General features: G+C 33.9%; 2 protein-coding genes across 2 annotated transcripts; both read right to left on the bottom strand.

The window, feature by feature from the left end:
- Positions 1 to 6,100: 6,100 nt before the first annotated feature.
- On the bottom strand, positions 6,101 to 9,030 carry LOC109162795 (ubiquitin-conjugating enzyme E2 28-like). Its single transcript, XM_019311485.1, has 5 exons — positions 8,901 to 9,030; positions 8,526 to 8,621; positions 7,361 to 7,488; positions 6,954 to 7,058; positions 6,101 to 6,552 (listed from the first exon to the last, which is right to left on the bottom strand). Exons 2-5 carry the CDS (start codon positions 8,593 to 8,595, stop codon positions 6,409 to 6,411), a joined length of 447 nt encoding a protein of 148 aa, XP_019167030.1. The 5' UTR covers positions 8,596 to 8,621; positions 8,901 to 9,030; the 3' UTR covers positions 6,101 to 6,408.
- Positions 9,031 to 13,726: 4,696 nt separating this feature from the next.
- LOC109162788 (root phototropism protein 2) lies at positions 13,727 to 16,770 on the bottom strand. Its single transcript, XM_019311474.1, has 5 exons — positions 16,568 to 16,770; positions 16,405 to 16,474; positions 15,933 to 16,310; positions 15,135 to 15,866; positions 13,727 to 14,374 (listed from the first exon to the last, which is right to left on the bottom strand). The coding sequence occupies exons 1-5, from the start codon at positions 16,630 to 16,632 to the stop codon at positions 13,877 to 13,879; spliced, it is 1,743 nt and encodes a 580-aa protein (XP_019167019.1). The 5' UTR covers positions 16,633 to 16,770; the 3' UTR covers positions 13,727 to 13,876.
- Between the last annotated feature and the right edge of the window lie 6,103 nt (positions 16,771 to 22,873).

Genomic DNA, 22,873 nt, shown 5'->3' with positions numbered 1-22,873 from the left:
TGACACGTGGGTATTATATGGTCCTTGCAGCAAATTTACCTTCTAAAAATCTTACATGTAATGCGACACTAGAGAGCCTTTACAATAAACACAAGAAAAATGATAATTAAGGAGTACTCTGTAATCCATATATATATATGAAAAAGTTTACACGGGTGGCATGGACAATTCAGTTAGTTGTAAGAGTGAATTTTGATAAGAATGACAAGAGATCAAGTCTCACCAACTACAGTGTGGGGGCAACCTCTCAATCTAAGTGATGAGGGCAGGCTAGACGTTAGGGCAGACAAACGTCTAGCCTCTATGATTCAGCTGAATTACCATCATTTACATCCTCTCAAATGCTATGTAGGGTGGGGTGTGGGGGCCAAAGTTTACACCAGTGATCAATACTCATATCTTTTGTACTTCATCTGTCATATTTTATGTATTTAGTTTGATTATCGAGGACTTGTCCACTGACACCAAGTTGCTCCCTTATGTGGGAGGTTGGGTTCAAGCCTCAGTGGAGCTGACCTATTGGCTCTTTGTGCTTCAGGTAAAATGAGAGAGAGTTTTCCCTTTTGAAAAGGGATGACCATTGCTCATTCTCAATTTTGCATTTCAACTTTCAATTGCACCCAATGTGATCCCTTGACTTTTAAAAACTACTCCAAATTGGTTCTCCGTTAGATTCTAACGGATGACCAATTTGGGGTAGTTTTTAAAAATCAAGAAACTATATTGAGTGTAATTGAAAGTCGAAATGTAAAATTGAGAATGGGTAATAGTTGAGGGACCATTTTGGAAAAAAAAAAAAAAAAAAAAAAAAAAAAAAAAAAAAAAACTCTCTATATATATAACTTGATGTGCAAAACTGCAAATTATCTAACTATCGTACTCATTCATCATGTTTAAATTTTGAAACTTGAGGATTATTCTTGATAAATAACTGTGAGCATATATCCATTAACGTGCAATCCAACTATTAGCTTAGGCTTTTAGTTGAGATGGAGCACATGTTTCAATTTGGTATTAGAGCCAGACCAAAGGTCATGGATTCGAATTATAGCCAATTTTTAAAAATATGATAACATATATAGAGGTTTCAAGATTATAGAGGGTCATTGTTCTTCAATTGGTTATTTTGTCGTGTGTTCTATCTTTTTATCAACAATAAAAGTTTATATAATAAATCAATATAAAAAAGAGCTAATCTAGTAATGTTATATAAAGTAAACATTACTCCTTATAAGGTAATTTTATGAGAGAAATCTATCACAACTTTAAATATAAAAAGGGTGTATAATATACTTCTTTTTGATATATTTTATGAAACAATATGTAAGTAAACTGCAAACCTTAGCTGAATGTGTTTGATAGTTGGTTCAGTAACTATAAAGTTTTAACATCAATTTTTTGTAAAAGTTGTCAGTTAGCCATCTCAATTTGAATCGATAAGCTGTGAGAACTCATTTTTTAAACTTAAAAGTTACTCCGTATAATTTAAGAGTTGAAGATACTATAAAATAGTCCAAAGTTTCAAAATAATTTTGGCGTGCCCTATGGGCACGGTACACATGCTCAAGAAATTCCAAGAGCCTTCAATTATTGGGGATAGTCAAGTAATTAAGAAGTACCATTATCATTGCAATCCATGCTGTCAAACACTCCTAAAACACATCCATGTAACTCTAGCTTGCTTATTCAATGGTTCACATAGTGATGAAGAGTCTGTTTTTTGAATTTTTCCAGGTTTGGAAACTAGGTAAATATTTTCATTCCATGAGAAAATGATGAGGCTGATCCAACACCATGTTTAAGAAATGAAAATCTGAGAATTTGCTCCGAAACAGAACTTAATTGGTTGACTAATTCAAAAAAGAGTTACGAAGTAATAGTTTTGCTTCATCAGCAGTCACAAAGCTTAGGATTCTAGTTTAGTGAAAGTAATACAGGATTAGCTTTGTTATTTACATTTTTCCTGACATTAATTTGCAATATTTTCAAACTAGTCATGTTATGTACACTTTTAAAGAAATCGGTATGCAGTTCATTGAGACACATCATGAAGTTTCTAACATCGATTTGCAATATTTTTAAATAGGCCCATGTCATATACACTTTTAGAGTTTAGATAAACTTGTATACAGTTGTAACACATCATGTAGTTTCTAAGATCAATTGCAGTCTCTTAAAATCAGCCTCTTATTCATTTTTCAAAAATTTGTAAACTATTGAGACGCATCTTACAGTTTTTAATACCGATTACAGTTGTGACACATCAATGTACTTTCTAACATCAATTGCAATCTCTTAAAATTAGCATCTTGATCATTATTTTTGAAAAACGTAAGTCCTTAGGACACATCTTACAATTTCTAATACCGATTACAATCTTTTCAAATTCGCCATGCTATGGATGTATGAATGTATCCTTGCTATTAAAATACACCCCGTGATTTGTGATATTGATTATTTGAATAAAAATAGTAGGGTATGGTGGAAAATGTGCAGAACAAAAATGTTGTTGATTGGTGGATGAAGAAGATGTGTCATGTGAAACAAAATGGCATGGGAAGAGGTTCACGTTCAAGAAATTTCCAGCAAAGGCAAAAAGAAGGGAGGCCTATTTGTCGTTATCTACTGGCGTTTGTTGACATGTCAAAAGCTGCTTCTCCTTTTGAGAGTGAAGAAAATGATACATTTCTAACAGAACAAATCCCCTTTTAACATCACATATTTTAATCTTTTAATTTTTAAAAAAAAATATTTTGAAGTTAACAAATCATGTAAGATTTGTCTCCTTATAAATTACCATCAGATTTGATTCAATTTACATTGTCCGTTTTAATGTTTTTGGTGTTTCGAAATGGAATTCGAGTCATTGCATATGAAATCACACTTTTGCTTCCAAGAATGGAAAAACAAGGAAAATAGAAAGGAAAAAAGGAGGGAAAAAAAATTGATTCACACAATGACATGTTAAGTTTACTTTTACTAAAATTTATTTTAGGGAAAATGACACTTTTTTTCCCCTAAGTTATATACTTATAGCATTTTTTTCCCCTCAATTATTTATGTGAACACATTAGTCCCCTCAATTATTTTAAAAGTGGTGGTTTTTCCCCCTAATATATTAAATTGACATTTCTACCCTTGAAGTAAACATTTTATTTATTTTACTTCTCCAACAAATTATTGTGTATATGTAGCGATGACCACGGTTTGGTTCGAACTGAACCGGACACTATAGTAATCGAATTAAAAGTTTTCGGTTATGATTCAGATCTAAAAGCCAATATTTGGATTTCTATTTATTAAATTTATGAATAAAAAAAATTGGACCCTGAACCGTGAACCGGTGGTTCCGGATCCGGTTCGCGATTTTGAACCGTCTTTATTTTAAAATTTTATTTTTTATTTTAAAACAGTCTAAATTCAACAAAAAATGTATTTTATATTTTCAGTTCGGAACATGAATCGTTCATTCCGGCTCGCGATTTTAATAAACTCTAAATATCGCGTTTGATTCTAAATTGTAATTGGAATATTTTGGTTTGGTTGCTATAGTATCTCTTTGGTTTGAACCAAATTATAGTAATAATTTGTTAGAGAAGAAAAATAAATGAAATATTTATTTTAAATATTTATTTTAAGGGTAAATATGTCCATTTAATATTTCAGGGGGGAAAAGAGCCACTTAAATAATTCAGGGAGGAAAAATGATATAAGTATATAACTTATAGGGAAAAAGTACAATTTTCTCTTTATTTTAATTACTAAATATTTGATTCTAACATTCAAAGTTCCGCACCAAATGTCCCCTGAGTTTTACTTGTATGAAAAAATCTGAAGTCTCTTTATTACGGAGTATTATGTTTTCAATACAACCGAAAAACACTAACAATTACACAGATCGCAAAAAGTTATTCCAATTTCACCCTAAGAAAGCAAGCATCTAACCCCTCACGAAAGAACATCAAAATACTGAAACTCCAAAATTTGAGGTCTCGAGTTTCATTAATTATTTATTTTCAGTACTAACAATTGCAAAAATTGGGGAAAAAAATAAAAAAAAATTAGCCCAATCACATCATCAGGCAAACGTCGTCTAACCCCACCTTAAGAAACATCAAAATATGAAACCACAAAACCCCACTCTCGAGTATCTATCTTTATTTATTCTCACTTTCCAACTCCAATTAACCAATTGCCCATATTTTCAAATGTTTTGGTTTCATAGAATTATTGAAGTAAAGTGTGGGCTCACGCACTAAGTTCAACCAAAAAAAATGTCAGAAGAAATTGCTTGGAAGGTGGAGGAGAGGTTTCCGGCATTTTATAAGGATTCAAAGACTTTGAAACAGCCGCAGCGTGGCGTTGGGGTCCAGCACAAACGTGATCGCTGGCGAATTGCTGAAACAAGAAATTTTTATAGAATTCAAAATAAAAGATTTTAATTTATGAAAACACCCGCTAACTGAAAGCGAAGCTCGCCTTGTGAACCTATTTGGTAGAAAGAACACAAAAAGTTAAATTAGCCTAAATTTTTTTTAACCGACCAATTCAAACTAAGAAAGTTAATAGACAACTCTTGTAAAAAGTCGAATTTGAGACGTTGTAATTACAAAGCCAGTCGAATTTGAGACGTTTTAATTACAAGCCAACTATTCGACAAACTTTGTTGAGATTGCCAAACAAAAAAAAATTCAAGATCTTAAACAATTAAAATGTTGATGAATCAAGGTCGAATCATCAACGCACAACATCAAGTTTCACACGTAACTTAAACACCACCTTGACTGATATTGACACCAACAACATTGAATAAATCCATAGGGAGTATCCACCGATTGACTATATTGGTGGCCTTTATTCATCAACAATATACTTATTGAAAAATTAAAAAAAAAAATATTAAAGAGAGCGGTGTTGGACTATTGGTTGGATTGACCACATTACTTGAGGCAGGAAATTAAAATTTTAATTTCTCTTTTGACTATTGCCGTTCATATAATCAAAATATTTAAATATGTTATTTTATTAACAGGAAAAAAATGGAGAAAGGACTTAATTTCTCTTTTGACTATTGCCGTTCATATAATCAAAGACTATTAAATCGTATAGATTTTGGTCTACGACAAGGAATTAAAAAAAAATTAAAAATTAAAAATTAAAAATTAAAAATTAAAATCCGCCGGAGACTATCCAACACGGAATAGTACTTATTAGTTTATTACCGGCATGCTGTGTGACATCCATTTTGAGTCCCACAGGTCGGTAGAATTTGGTTACATTATGCATCGTATTAGGCAGTCCAAGTCGTGATTTTAGGAATCAATCAATTTATAAACCTAAAATACGACTCCACTCGACTCACTCTCACTCTGCTCAAGTACGGCAATGATTTGTGATTTGCCCACATGTCCTAGACATCAATTGCTACATCGTCGCAGACATAGTTTCATCAATATCACTGTTGTGGGCGTGTAGATTGGGTAGGAGACTAGGAGTTAAAAAGGAGGGAGGAAAAAAATGTACTTCGCTTGAAGAAGCAGCAACACTGGACGGCCACGCCACATGCACCACTATTATTAGACCACAAACATACTCGCTTCGCAACAAAGCGATGCCTAATTATTTCAATCTTTGATTTTCAACTCATTTAGAAAAAAACCAAAAAACACAAGCGTCACCGCGCTGCTGGCAACCATAAACGCGTTTTCAAGTATACCTGCTAACCCATTATACAAGGTTCAGCAGTTGTGCTGGGTGTAATAAAAAACCACCCACTTTCCAACCACGCACGCTCTGAGATCATGTGCAAAAACTCTACCAGTCAGTACCAACTACCAAGATGCTAGAGAAAAGAGGCTGGTGTTTACTTCATTTTTTTCTTAATAGTAATAATGACTCTATAACAATATAATATCTGTCCATACATATTTTCTCAACCTATTAAAGCACAAAGAGTCAATACCTCCACTGGGGTTCGAACCTGAGACCTCCCCCATATGGGAGAGCCACAAAGGTGCCGCGGTCTGAGATAATGTGCAAAAACTCTACCAGTACCAAGATGCTAGAGAAAAGAGACGGGTGTTTACTAGTAATAGTAAAATGCAATAATAAGAACATTTTGTTTCATTTCTTAGGCACTAGAAATGTCACAAGCAAATATCCAATAATGCAACAACACCTACAGATGTCTGAACCAAGAAAAACACAACCCCACTTAAATCAATGTTAACATCACATTAAACTTCTCCACCCCCCTTCACCAGTCCAAACCCATGATATTCACAAAAAAAAGATTCATGAAAATTGTTGCCTCAAATGAGGAGAACAAAATAGACTTAGTTCATTACCAACTTATTGCAATACTGGAGTTAACAGAATTTCGAGCATTCCAGACCAGCCTTTGCCTTATTAACCCATAGCATACTTCTGTGTCCAGCTACGAGCAGTGGCCTCATATTTGGCCCTATCAGTCTTGTACATGTGTGCAATTTCGGGGACAAGTGGATCATCAGGGTTAGGATCCGTCAAAAGAGAGCAGATGGACAACAGAACCTGAATGAATTATAGAAGTACAATGTAATTAAAGTCTTAAACAGCAAAATCTCCAAATAAAAGAAGGGAAGCAGAAGACAAGACAAAATAATTCAGACAATAAATAAGCACAGCTCCCATCAAATCAAGAATAACACAACAATAATAACAGACCACCCATCATCAATTTTTGTATGCTAGGTAAAAACACAAGGCATTATTATCAAGGACAAATGAAAGCAATTTCTCAACAAACTAAAGTGCATACATTAGGATATCAATAATTGTGTAGCATAAAGTGCATACATTACTGCAAGAGGAATTTTGTTTAATTATGCCAAACGTATTTCCTTCACGAATACACAGAGCAAACACTGATACAGAAACATCAAGTATAAACAGAAGGCAATTGTAGCTCAAACCTTGGATATGGTGAGTGCTGGACTCCACTGCTCTTTGAGAATATCTAGGCAGATACTTCCGTTGCTATTGATGTTTGGGTGAAAGACCTTAGTTCTAAATGCAACCTGAGACAATAAATTTTAACATTTTATTTAGGCCACTATTGCAAAATTTAAAAATTAGTGCCAAGGGTTTGTTTAGTTGATGAATATGGTTCCATTTTTCCTTTTTCCGATTGGAAAATTAGAAAACATGTTCATGAGTAGTAAACTTATGAATATTTTTCCAATTTAGAAAACATGCTTTAATTTGACTTATTTTCTTAATATAATGTACTCATAACCAATAGTGGTTGTGTTGGTGGTAGTGGGTGGTGAAGATCCGTGAGATATATCCAAAACTCATGTACCCTGGAGCAGTAGGTTACCTTAGGTGGCTTAAAAGGGTAATCAGGTGGGAAATGAATTGACACCAGAAAAACACCTCCAGTATATGGGCTATCAGATGGTCCCATAATAGTTGCCTGCCATTGGAACATATCTTCCGCCACAGGACCTACAACAAATGAATGTGCAATGAATTTCAGTATTGAAGATGATGACACCAAAAAAAGACACTGCCAAATAAGTGAGATAGGAATAGCAATAGCACAAAATCAATTGCCCTCTGCCCAAGGCTAAACAGCAAACATGGGGACAGGACTTGATACTCCCAACCTAAGTCCTGCATAATGTTTAATAATCTCAATACTTGTTGGATTTGCTTCCTATAAGAACATGTCTTACTACTGCTAGGCTCAAACCTGACAAGGTAAGATAACACATGTCCTACTTAAAGCACACTGCTTTTAGAGAAAGTTAATAATTTATTCATAGCATTGTTACTACAAATGAGTTATAAACATCTACCAAACCATAAGTGGCTAATAATATAGCTGCCTATGAGAAATTCAAAAATACTAATTCAGGAAAATAAATTAATAAATTGTTAACTATTGATCTATACCTTAAGTGTTACTACAAATGAGTTATAAGCATCTATTTAAAGTTCTAAACCATAAATGGCTAATAATCAAGATTCATAAATGATGTAGCTGCCTATGAGAAATTCAATAGGACTATAGCATGAAAAGAAAACCAATTACTAATTGAACAAACAGAGACTACATTTGCATTATTAATTGAACAAACAGAGACTACATTTGCATTATTAATTGAACGAATGTTGATGATATAAACTATGATACAGGAATATATGAATATTTAAAGCATGAAATCCTGAATCACAGGTTTTGGAAGAATTACTCAATGCAAAATTTTATCTGCAATCAAAGTCTGCTTTTCAAGCCAATGACAAATAAATTCAATTCCTACCAGTTGACAGATTCCTCTTAATACCATATAGAATGCAAATAAGATCGATTTATCCTAACTGATATATTACATGCCCAGTATTTTTACAAAAAAATGAATGAATTACAGTAAAGCACAAGTAAAACAGTGCTGATAGTTTAGCTTGTAGCAGAGGTGACAGTTTTTAATATATCAAAGTGATAAACTAAGCAAAGCACATGAGAAAACATCAAAACATACCAGCGCTGCATGATGTGGGAGGGTCCTTCTGCAGATCCTTGAGCTCCTTCAAAATGCGCTTCGACGCCATGAATTAATCCGAACAACTTAAAATCCCTACCAAATCCATTCACATTTCACACAGTTTATCAGCATTCAATCGCCACCAAATCGTTTATACAATCATAACAACAGTGATGAAATTCGGAAACTAGAGGAGCCTACGGGTCAACGAGACTCCGAATTTAAACCCTGACTAAGACCGTAATCCCTACCTCACACAAACAAAAACAAAACCCTAGATCACGATATCTCTACCAGATACACGGGCATCATACAGACATACATCACAGATACAGTCAGAATTTAAGGAGAACAAGCAGCCGAAAGAGGTACCTGAGGTCGGAAGACGGAGGAGACGAGCTGAAATGGCGACGACGCGCGGTGATTTCGACAAGGAAGAGAAAATTATGGGCGATTTAACGGAGGATTTTAGAATTTATATGACCAGGTGGGGCCCACAAACGTGTTCTAGAATCATCGTCTGAATTTGTAATTCGCGTACAATCAACGGCAACCTTACCGTTTTTAGGGTTTACCCAGTTCTCTATATGGATAATGGGTTTCTATTAGGGCTCGTTTGGTTCGCGGAAAATATTTTAAGAGAAGTGGAATTAGAATTTTATAAAAAATAATTATTAGGAAGATGAATTTCATTGTTTGGTTGGTGGAAAAAAGAATTACTAGGAATACTAATATTACAGGCCGTTTGGTTGGAGGGGTGAATTATGTGGGAAATGAATTGTAATTCCATGGGAGTTGAATTACTGGGAATAAAGTGAGAATTTAAATTCCAGTGTTTAGTTGACAGGAATAGAATTACTGGGAATTTCAATTCCAATGTTTGGTATACATGGGAATTGAAAGTGAATAAGTAGTATAAAGTCAAAAATGTCCATTATTGTTGTTAGACAATAATTTTAGGTTAAAAAGGGAAGGGGTAATTTTGACTCATCATTATATTTTTTTCCCGGGAATTAAAATCCTAGGGCGGACATGGGATTTTAATTCCATGGAATTGCAATTCTCTCCAACCAAACTACGGAGGTCTTTGGAATTATGTGAGAATTAAGTGGAAAGGGAATTTAAAATCCCTCCAACTAAACGCCTTGTTATTATTTGGTTAGATTTGGAATTGTAAGGAATAATAAGTATAGATCTATATGCCCCTACAAATTAATAAAAGTAATATAATTAAAAAAGAAAGCAAGGGTAAAATAGGTAACCTATTCACTTTTTCTCCCCATCTTTCATGAAAAACAAAATCATTGGTCCAACCAAGAATTTTGTTTTCCTCAAATTTGAGGAATTCATTTTCCAATGAAAAATGAATTCCATAAACCAAACACTAGAAAACAATATTTTCTTTTACTTTAAGGAAAATGTTTTCCAAAAGGAAAACATATTCCATGAACCAAACATCCCCTTATGGATCCGGTACGTATTTCAAGACTAAAAAAATGTTATTTGTATTCACTTTTTTCGATATATATTCATGATTTTTACAATTTAGTATCTCATTATATACTTTTGTATAAATAACGCGTGAAGTGTAAAAAGTAAGACAATAATTTTCTATATGAAGAAAATATCTATCTATGCAATAATTTTCTTAACTTATTAACTATTTACCTTATTATTTGGTATTTAAGTAGCGAATATGAATAAAATTAGAATATCTAGTAGTAATCTTTTTGAACTTCTCATACTAGAAAAAGTCCTCTCAATACTCCAAAGCCTACATCGAACATGTACCAAATTATTTTACGATGTTCTTAACTCAGCGCACGTACCATTTTATTAGGTGAACAACCTAACCCTTGGAAAATTTTACAACCCCAGGTGACGAAGAGCAGACATTGAGGTAACAAATTTTCTAATCCCAAAAAGATTAGCCTATTATACTTAGAATAAAATTATCTATTAAGCAACGGTCTTTTCATTCATATACTCATTTCTTCTGAGTCCAACTGCAATACTTATTTATAAGTGAATTTTTTTTCCTTTATATTAAAAATATATATATGGATTCTCACCAAATAAACAAGAACATAATGGGTTTGTTGGAACCCATTTACAATGGTAACGACTCTAACACGTTGCATGCACCAACTTGATATGAACAAGATGCTATTGTGATAATTAGCTCTTTGTATATAGATCACGTATTTAACAATGATTATATTCTCCATGCTTGATCAAATTAATTAAATACTTAATTCTATTAATGGTTCGAAATAAATGTATTGTGTACAAAGTAATGAAATTCTTGTAAAGTTTAACATAATGCTTTAAAAAGTAATCAAAACACGATGGGTTATGGATTGGTTATCATGGGCAGTCAAGGCGAGTTCGTGGTTAATTGCTAAAAATGGAATACTCACATAGGGCCGAGCTCATAGGGCCACTCTCTTTCGTGGAGGACTTCTCACAACGAAAAGAGTGGGGGACTCATGATGAATATATTATGACCGGAGCAAATCGTCTTAGGAAAGCGGAGCAAGCCACGAGGAATATAGGCCAAAGCTGGAATAAGTCTCGACCGCTATTGTGCTCGGTCAAGGTCAAGCGGAAGACCCGGGGCTCGGTCAACGCGGATCTAACCGACCCCGTTATTCTAGGAGGTGGTTAAGGGGCATGACTTTTGTAGACACAGAAAATTTAAAGCCGACAAGTGGACCGATTAAATCATTATCGAGCCCAATTTCGGGGTTGACCATTAGTCCAATTTAATTAATTGGGCTATGATAGTTAAATTAATTTAATGAGTCCAAGTAAATTTGATTTGAGTTATTGAATTAATTAATTAATTGGTCCAAACCCATTTCATAATTGAATTATGATTATAACTAGTAATTCACTCGCGCGATGCACGAGAAAAAACTATGTTATTATAAATATAAATAAAAAATAGAAAAACTAAAATATTTTAAATTATTTAATATAATAATATTTTTGAGCTTCCATTGGTCAAGAATTTATTATTTTTATAGAATACAAAATTACAATTAAAATTAAAATTAAAATTATAATTCAAATAAACTTATAGAGAGAATTTACATAATTACATTGATTTATTCTTAATTGTAATTCATCTATATTATAATTTTTACAATACGAATAATAACTAAGATAATTACATTTGGAAAGCAAATTTTAAATTTTGTATGTGTAAATTTAAACTCTAATTGAACACATTTTTATATGATTATATAATATATAACTATTTTATTTTTCAAAAGTATATTTTTTATATGGTTATATAATATATAGCTATTTTATTTTTTAAATGTTGTGCTTTTCTTTTTATATATTTAATAAAGGATGTTGTGGCATTAATTGTAACATTAATTATTTCCCAAACCATATAGCTTTATTATATAAAGGATTATAATTTAAATATAATATGATTTTATTATATTTGAATTAGATAATTATAATTTAATTTTAATTTGAATTTGAATTAGATGATAGAATATTGAACCTAAACTTGATTTTGGCAAGGTTCATTTTAGTAGATAATTAATTAATTTAATTAAATAAATATTAGTGGAGTTTGTCAAGGGATTTTAGTTACAAACTTCACTATAAATTGAGCCTCAATTTCATTCTTTAAATCACACCTTGAATATGTTGAAAACAACTCAGAAGACTTGAAGAATTGAAAGTTCCTTGAAGCAGCTTTGAAGATTTTGAAGCCATTGCAGGTACTGCAGGTACTTTGAAGCTTAAACGTAAAGAATCAGAGGACTACATAGAGATTTTGTACCTGCATCTTGAACTACACACTGTAAATAGATTTTGTGAATATATACAATTTCGATTTTTTTTTTTTGTGTTTACAACTTGTATAAATATCCCTCTTTTTGTCCTATCTAGACATCTTAATCACTGTTGTCCTAATCAACTGTTGTAATAGCGTGTTTACTATCATTTAGTATAATATACGGTATCTGCGACCTTATGACATCGTTTTGCCTATTTATCTATTTCCTATATACGTTCTTTATCGAGTTTAGTGATTCAGGTCCACCTCCGAGTAATTAAATCCAGCAATTTGGATTCGTGAATCACTGGAATTTTCTTCTAGACTAATGTACTTCAAATAAGTAACTAGACGACAAATTATTGTGTGGACCATGAATCACACAGTGTTTTGTGGATCATAACAAAATGTTCATTTTTAATATACTAAAAATACATTGAGTAAATACTCAAAATGGTCCCTCGACTATAGCTAAATTCACAAATTGGTCCTCGACTTTCAATTTCAACCAATTAAGTCCTTAACGTTGCAATTTTGACACGATTTGGTCCTCCATCTATTTGACCGTTTGTTGACCGTGATCTCCAGAAGAACCTTCAGCTCTCGTCGGAGCATGTAGAGGCCTCTAGGATGACGTTCCGGTTCGTAAACACGTCGTCGTCTTCGCTCTGGTTCGAACTCAAGTACATTGAATCCAAAGGGAGGATGAAGAAAGGTGACCGGATTTGGTAGATTGCTTTCGACAGTGGATTCAAATGTAACAGTGCGGTCTGGAAATGCAGCCGGAACCTTAAAAAATCGATGGTGGACCAAACAGTCGAATAGACAGAAGACCAAATTGTGTTAAAATTACAAAGTTAAGGACTTAATTGGTTGAAATTGAAAGTCGAGGACCAATTTGTGAATTTAGCTATAGTCGAGGGATCATTGTGAGTATTTACTCAAATACATTATTCATATATTAAATGTATATTATACAAAATAATGTATTTTCCTTAAATACAATATACATTTTTAATATATTAAAAGTACATTATTTATATACTGAAGGTACATTATTTCAAAGTATGACCCATATAGTTATGTAAACTTGTTGAACAAAACCATTGCTCCATTATCCATTCCAAATTCAAAATAAGGTATATTGGGCCAACACAACAGCCCAAGCATATTCAAGATAATAACAATAATTTGATTAATAGCCAGCATGTGTGGGAGTAATCTCTAAAAGTGAGGAATGAGAGACTAGTTCTTTGTACACAGTAAGTAAATGATCGAGTCTACCTCTCATAGTGTGGGAGACATCTTAATAAATATGTATTCAGCTGAGTTACCAAGATTTACATTCTCTCATATGCTCTATTGAATTTTTGGAGTTGGAGATTCAACATTTTGAGAACAACAATAATTTAATTAATAGTAAAAGTGTCACAATAAAATCCAATCCAATCCAAATGCAACAAATTAAAAAAATAATACTAACAAACCTCTGCACAACCTTAATCACACACCACAACCTAAGCAACTAACCATACATACATTTCAATTAAGAAATGGAGAATCTCCTTCTCCTAGGCTTGGTAATATCCACCTCACCATCATCCAAATTCGAAGTGTCCTTAGATCCGTGCTTGAAAGGATTCAACTTCCCCAACTTCTTAGACATAGACGAAAAGAACGTCGGCTTCCTCACAGCACTCGCACTACTCCCTTTAACCGAACTCCCTTGACTACTCCCCTTATTCTGCATATCGGCTATGAACATCTTCATCTGCAATAGCTCCGTTCGCAAAGCTTCGTTCTCCTTCACCAATGTTACGTCCGCCTGCAACTGGTTCCTCGTTGCAATGGCGTTTGGGGTGCTCTTTGGATCTTCCGCGCCGCTTCTGATTTTCAGCTGATCGTAGTATAGGGCGTGGAGGACTATCTGCACTGGTAAACGCTTGTTCTGGGAAGCATGAACCCTAGCTTCGTATGAGAGTTTTAGTGGATCCATTACGCTGCAAACCTTTTCTCTTTCGATCTCGTCGAGCTGGGGATGAGCCTGCAAATATAATGCAATCAACACCCATCTTATATATAATGTTAAGAAGTAATAAAAATGGCAACCTAGCTAAATTGGTCAGAAGATTGACTTATAAACCACATAAAGTTACAAGTTCAGCAGATCAGGCTTTCTAGGTTTGAGTTGGTAACTTATGTTGGTTTACTTTAAGTGGTCCAGCCAGGATCACAAGACAGGATTTACCAGAAGTTGCAAAAATCTCACCTAGGCGTCGATTAATTGGCGCTTATGCGCTAGGCGCCAGGCACCGGCCGACCGCCTAGTGTATCACCATAATCAGTGGTCTAAGCGGCTGACCAGCTAGACGACCGACTAGGCCGCCTAAGCGTCGCTAGGCTCTGATCGTGCCTAGGCGCTCGAGGATAGCCTAGCTATTTTTTCAACCATGTTTACTAGTGCATGATTTATCCCGTGCACACCTTTGAGTAGTGATTGCGGGATTTCTTAATCACTAAAAAAAGTAGAGCAACCACAACCCAATTGGTGTAATAATCACAAGTTTCAAATTTCAAATTTAACTCCTATAGGAGCTGCCTATTAGCGTTTTTAGTTAGAGTAGGTGAACAATTTATGTTAATTTATCTATGTCTATTAACGTTTTTCGTTTGAGCAGGTAAACAATTTAGACTAATTTACCTATATAGTCACAAGTACACTTTTGGGTGATTGGTGCTAGCTTTTCTTCAAATCAAAAGTAAGTATGTTTGAATGTGTGACTAATAATATGCTAGATTATTACCTTTAAGTAGATATCAATAGCTCTGTAGAGATCATCATCAACCTTTCTTGCACCCTTAGGGACTAAATTTGCAATTCCATTAAACTTGGAAATACTGAGCTCAACGTGGGTGGCAATCTCGCCGAGATAAGCATCGACGGTCTTGCCAACTCTCTGCATCGCCGTCGAGCAAACTTCTCTAAAGTCGCCGCCGTTAAACACCGCCACGCTCTTCTCTTTCTCCACAAACCCGGAGATAATCCTCCGCACGCTCTCCAAATCGAACAGCCTCTCGCCGTCGAAGGTGAACGACAACACCAGAAGGTCGTCCACCGTCACGTGCTCGAGGATCGTCGATATCCTCTTCTCCAGCTCGTTCTTGCAGCCGGTGGCGGTTCTGAGGAAGATGGCCGTTCTGAGGAGACAACACAGGAAGTTGATCGGAAACGCCGCTTTTTCCGACGGCAAGAGCGTCACGATCGACTCGAGAAGGTCCCGTTGCCGCGTTCTGACGTCGGAATCCTCCGCCTCCGGCACCATCGACTTCGTGCCGTTGCCGGAGTGGTCCCGTACGAGGTCCCGCAGCGACCGTTCCGCGTACGTTATTATCGCGCTTGCTAACGTCAACGGCTTCGCGGTGCGAGACCTCATCGTAGCGATAATTCTGGCGAAGAACGCGACGTCGAGAATCGTTAGCTCCTCCGTCCACCAATTCGGCGGCGACCTGCTCGGAAAATTCGCCTCCACGCACGCCTAAACCAAAACCAAACCTTAATCAGAACGAAACCTTAATCCACTCAAATCAAATCATCAAACTACCTTTGCACTCGCTAATTCCACGCATCTCTGCACGATTTTCAGATCTTCGGCCAGCGGGAGAAGCTCCTCGCAGGATTTAAGCACGACAAGCGCGCCGGAAAGGCTGGACAGGGCCACCTGCGACAGAAAATCCTCCGTCCGACCGGCGAGGTTGTTGTCGCAGTACTTGTCCGTCATCTGAAGATACTCGGCGGCGCAACGCAGAGCCGCCACGTTATGTACAGTGATCTCGAAGTTGACTCCATAGCAGAACTTCGCCGCCCTTTCGAAGATCTCAGGGCCGCCGGGAATCCCAGACAGATTTATCCTCGTTAAATCAGCTTCTTTACTGTCCATAATCAATTTCCTTATATAATTGCTCTTCGCCACAAGCATAAACTGCAAATAAAACACACAAAAATTCATCATTTTAACAACCAGTACAGTAATTCTCCATGCCAATTGCCATGCACGTACAGAATCTGATATATACCTTGTGAAGGGAAAAACTGGCTTCCCCGACTTCAACAATAACATCAGTGGGAATTTCTTGAGAGAAAACCCTGTAAAATAACAGAAAAAAACAATAAAAATTTAAATAATATTCTTGAATTGAAATTGCAGTTTTTTAAAATAAATAGTTTTAGTGAAAATACCATTGGCCGGTTCTCTCCATGGCAAGCGAAAGCCGGGTGGCGGCGGATTTCAGAGGGGAAGCCATATTTGAAGGCTTGAAGCTTTTGGGAGGGAGAGATTAGGATAAGATGCAGAAATCTGGTTTTGGGTTATATAGATAGAGAGATGTAACATTATTTGTCATGGTGTAACTTTTCTTTTTTCCTTTTTTTGGATGAAAAGGAAACCTGAGCTATTATCTAGAGAGCTTTTCCTTTTTGTACTCGAAAAAATTACATACACTCTCTCTGTGAGCATATAGCCATTAACGTGCAATCCAACTATCAACTTAGGCTTGTAGTTGAGATGGAATATGCTTCAATTTGGTATCAGAGCCAGACCTAGGCATATCAATTCAACTATCAGCTTAGGCTTTTAGGCAATTCTCTCATTTTTTACTCCTATGTAGTAGAACTCTTTGTACTCAATAAATTTCCTCCCAAAAGGTTGAATCGTCAACTCAAAGGGCCTCACAACCTGACCCGCATTTCCTATGTAGTAGAACTCTTACTCAATAAATTTCCTTCCAAAAAGTTGAATCGTCAACTCAAAGGGCCCCACAACCTGACCCGCATTTGGGAGGATGTAAATCGTAATAACTTAATGACTCAACCAATATTACCAAATGTCGGTGTGCACAATAAATTTGTCCACTTTAAACATAATCTCCACACCTCAAAATTCACAACAAATTAAAGAAGTAAATCAGTCCAGACTGTCCCATAATTAACTTATAACTCAAATCAATTAAAGTTAAAATCTTGTAATTACTAAATCAACACCTTTTAATACACGGTTACTTTTCTTTTTGATTTGTGCCAACAGTCAAACACATCACGTGCATGTGGGTAGCATGTTTAACTTTTTAAGGTGGTTTTCAATGCATTATGCATGCATGATTTCATTGTCGATTCTACCCTGATTCCATTAAGGGGTCGTTTGGTTCACGGAATGTCAGATTACCTAGGGAATGTTAGATTGCTGGGAATGTTAGATTACTGGGAATGTTAGATTCCTGTGTTTGGTTAAAATTGGGGTATGTAATATAATCATGTTTGGTTTAGGGTTATCTTTATTCACACACTATAATATTCTTAATATATTTTCATATATTTTAATAAATTTAAAAATTAAAATAAATAAATAAGATAACGGTATCATATATAATTACATGATTTTAAAATATTAACTAAAATATTGAACTTGAGAAACAAAATTATTTTATATGCTAACCTAACATAATAAAAATAAAAAATATATAATTACAAAAATAATTATGTGTGTGTGTGTGTGTGAGAGAGAGAGAGAGAGAGAGATAAACTAACATAACCAAGGTTATCTTACATAACCTTAGAAATTGAAGGGAATCACATTCCCTTCAAAATCCTATGTGGAGGGAATGTGACATTCCTGGGGAATGTTAGATTCCCTGAGATAATGTGAACCAAACATAGGAATGTGAGTTTTGGAATGTCACATTCCCTTGGTTATGTTATATAACCTGAACCAAACGCCCCCTAACTGCACTCAAGGATTCCGAACAGCTAACAACCAACGAGGCAACTATATATGATCGTCTGCCGTTTCTCTTGTGTCATTCAATTCGCAGGTTAAATGTGTTCGTTCTTAGTCCATATAAAACTATATACATTAATAAATTATTATAATCTGAGTTATGAACTTAGTATGGTTTGTTTACACCGTCAAATAGAGGTTCTAATTGCAAACGATCAACCAGCTCAAATCAATAAAATAAATCGATCGAGTCAAATTCGAGACATTATATTACCAAGTCAATAGTATAATTAACTTAGTTGGGATTGCAAGTAACTATCCCAGAATTTATATAACTTGATTTAACTGATACCTATATATGTGGTTAGTTCTATATTTATGGTCTTCAAAGATATGGTTACATATTTTGACACGGTTCAAAGTTCATGGCCTTCAAATGGATTATTCATACAGGTACTTATCGTGTCTTCTTTTTTTTTTTTTTTTTTTGAATAGAGTTATCGTGGCTTTTATTATTCAAAAATATTATAAAGTTAAATTTATTTATTTTTTAAATGATTGGTGAGGGTTGTTTTCGGAAGCTCCAAATTGTAGGGGCCCACAGCGTTAATTCTACTACAGATCGAAGAACTCTCCGCCACTCAAAGGAGTCGACGCGACGTTGACGGCTTCGGGAACCCCCAAAAGAATCTTGGTTGCCTTTACTCCACGTCATCAAAGATGAGTCTTACATGTCTCCCGTGGGCCCTACTATCCAGCTATAAACACGTTCATTGTACAGACATGTTGATCCAGCTATCTGCCATGTGGGCTCCAACCATATCTAAACATGCCCAGTAGTCAGCGTCCACGTGGAATTTCATTGATTTCACCCATTCCTATTGACAATAACATTTATCCGACAATTTTTGACTATTATTATACACATTTGATCACTTGGAGAAATTTCGAGTTGATCTAGATTTTTTCACTCAGATTTTTTGGGGGGATTCCTTTATTAGCTAGATTTTTATTCAATTTGTAAATAATAAGGAAGTTATTTGTTTAATGAATCAAAAATTATATTAAAGACCGTCATACAATGATTTTTTTTTTTCTGTTGTAATTTATCTCATATGTGTGAACTACAACCTATTATGTAAAAGTGATGTTTATCAAATACACATTCTCACAGATTTTTCCTCATCGACCAAAATGATGATAATGATGAAGTTATATTTTCAAAGCTAGGATTGCACTTGAATCTATTTGAGAGTCGGACTTAGTAAATGGGAAAAATTGTGATATATGCTTAAATAAGAATCAAACTTTACACCTTTGTGAATTGTGTACTATGTACGAAGGGCAAAATAAAATTATTAAAATAGTGTTATAGCATCTTATCAACACATATACTTTTTTGAAGAGATCAACACATATACTAAAAAGAAAAATTTCTAACGATATATTTAATATTCATTAAGAAATATATTTCCTTATATATGTCAACTACCATTTAGTATGATGGCATCCCGGTTACCATTATAATTAGAGTGGTACTAGGGTGAACCCCAAGCATAGATTAAATAGTACCTTAGAAAAGAAACACAAATACTACATTATAAAAAATTATGAGTATTCTAAAAATAAAAATAAAAAAGTATTTCCTTATATATAAATCCACATCCACATTGTATTTTAATGTAGATTTTTTTTTCCTTTACTCTTTTAATAATTAAGCTTCTTTTTTCCTTTCAAAAAAAAATAAAATTATCACACAATAATTTTAACGAGTTATATTTTATCATTAGGAGTCCAAACACCAACAATTATCAATTTAGTATTAAAAGTATTTTTGTGTTTAATTAGGTCATGAATTTTAGTGATTTTACCTAATTGAGTAATTGGTTCGTTGTTAGAATTAAAGACTAAATTGATATAAATCATTATAGTTGATGATTAAATTGGGTAAAATTATTATAGCTTATGACTAAATTGAGTATTAGTAAAGAGAAAATTATCAAGTTAGCTTAACATATGATTTAATTAGATCAAATTATCAAAATACAATACCCAATTAAGCGCGCGCATACACAAACAAATCGTTTATGATTAAATTAAGAAAAATTACTATAGTGAATGATTAAATTGTGTATTAACTTAACCCAACAGGGTAGCTCAAGTGGCAAATGAGCTTTCTTTGTGGGGGAGGATTCTGGGATAACCTGAGTTTGATTCCCACAAGTGACGATTCCCTCTGGGCCAGCTTCAGTGCTTCTTGGAGTGAACCGGGTGAACCTGGACCGTTAAACGGACAGAGAAAGACCCGGACCACATTGTGGTTTACATCAAAAAAAAAATTGTGTATTAACTCAAATTTATTGAATACTTGACATACAAACTAAAGATCAACTACGACTTAATATTGTATTAATTAGCTTATACGTCACCTACTTTACATTTTCATATATATATATATATATATATATATATATATATATATATATATATATATATATATATATATATATACACACACACACACGTTAAAAAGAAGCTAATTGCATCTAAATATTAAATATGATGTCTTAACAAAAGGTGTATATCGGTTGATCAATCAATCATATTTAAAACTTAATTATTTTGAAAAAAGTTGGTTATGATGATTTTCTATATTTATTTTGCACCAAACATAATACAATTAGAATGATTGATTGGAACATTAGGGCACGACAACCAATAATGCGACCGTACGTACATGAGTTGCCAACAGCCCATAGGTGTTGTAGGTTCTACCTTATATATGACCATCAAATCATAGGTGTTTGATAAATAATTGAGCAACTTAATAGGTGTGACTAATTGATAACATTAGTTGATTGTAAAAAGATGTTTGATAAATTAGTTTATAGTTAATTATAGGAAAAATTATTTTTTTTAAAAAGTAATCGAAAAAATATCATTTTTAAAATTTTAGTATTTTAAAGTAATAAATTATTACAAAATGTTAATTAATCAAACACTCATATTAGCTATTTAACAATGTCAAATAAATTAAAATTGACTGATAAGTTAACTATGTTACTAAACGGGACCCAAGTCTTTTAACGTTAAGTTGTTTTCCAGTGCCCAGAATTTAGCCCCTAGCGGAAGCAACTATTATCCTTGCTTCTTATAAAGATTCATCCACTGGGATCCACTTCAACTTTTTCTTTCTTTCCTTTCGATTTTTTTTTTCTTTCATTTCGATTTTTTTTTTTTTTTTTTTTTTTTTTTTTTTTTTGCGTTATATTACCACTATAAAGATGTAATAACATGGGAGAATTTTCAAAACACAAGAAATAGAGAAGTTGCAACTGCCTAGAACATCACCATTTAATATGCCAATAGCATTAGTTGAGGGATCATATATACAAGCCTACATGATTTGATCAATTACCGTGTTTTGTTAAATGTAAATTGTGTTAAGTATTTTTTATAGGGTGTTAAGGTACATAGAAGAAGATGCTCTTTCTATCTCGTGTAGTATTTTAGAATAAAAGATGAAGATGTGCCTTCATTGTGAATCATGAACTTTCATAATAATAATGGTATAACGAAAATTTGTGACTCTACTTATTTTTGTGACTAATAGTTTAAGTAGTTGTGATTAGTTTTTCTACAATTATATTGATTGACTTTAATGATTTTCAAACAGTGAGTTCGATCATATTAGCATAGTGAATCGAATTGTCTATTAGCCTTATACATGTTTAATATATATTTATCTTTAATTTGCATCAATAACAATTCCTCTTTTATCTTCTCCATGTAGTATTCATCGATTACCATGGGTATTTATAACTCTAATTATTCCATGATGGCTAATTTGACTAGTCATCATGATTGACCTTCACAAAATTATATTGATCGACATGAGTGATTTGACACATTAGATCATATTAATTTCATGGATCAAATCATCTATATGTATTATCAAGATCTAGTAGATATCTATTCATCAATTACAATTCCCCTTTATTAATTTTATCCATGGCCATTACATAGCTACCTTGTAAACACTCGGCCTACAGTTGACCTTCGAGGCCATCAATGTACGAGTATAACATACTATATATCCACTAAAACGTGTGTTTTTTTAAAAAAAAGATCTATAATTAATCTTAACACAAATAATTATAGTAAAAGAAAACGCTATTTTCATCTCCAATATTCCTTCTCTTGATGCAGTTTCCCTTCATTAGGTGTCAATAAATTCATTTAACCCACCACAAGTTAAAAAAGAAATTTATTTGTTCAATAATATGTCACGTAAAAAGATAAATTAAATACTATGGAGTATTATGATATAAGTAACATCATCTTTTTGTGAGTCATGTACGTCAAATACAACATTATCATTCAGACTCTATCTCTCTCAATAACAGTATTATCTCTTTAAATATTGTTTGGAGTATTTGTTAAGAAGTCATCCGTCACAATAAAATTGGAGTTATAGTTTGGAAGTTTAGCGGGGAACTAATAAATGCATTTTGGAATATGGGTGGTGAGGATGGAGATGGAAATGGACGGGTGGGGGCAAAACTTTGTATGCATAATAAAGGAAGCGAAAAATATTCTGTGGTTTGGGTCCGGTCCCCGCAGAGATGGGGTGCGGTCCATCCGAGACCAAACTTGTGGACGAGGTTTATTCGCATTAATGAGGCAATTTATATCCTACACCACGGCGCGCGTTGCACTATGCGTCCAGATGCAAAATGACGTCGTTTTATTATCTTTTTTTTTTGAAATTT

This window comes from Ipomoea nil, unplaced genomic scaffold (genome assembly GCF_001879475.1).
Source record: "Ipomoea nil cultivar Tokyo-kokei standard unplaced genomic scaffold, Asagao_1.1 scaffold0302, whole genome shotgun sequence".
Lineage (NCBI taxonomy): Eukaryota > Viridiplantae > Streptophyta > Magnoliopsida > Solanales > Convolvulaceae > Ipomoea > Ipomoea nil.
This window is presented reverse-complemented; position numbering and strand designations above follow the sequence as displayed.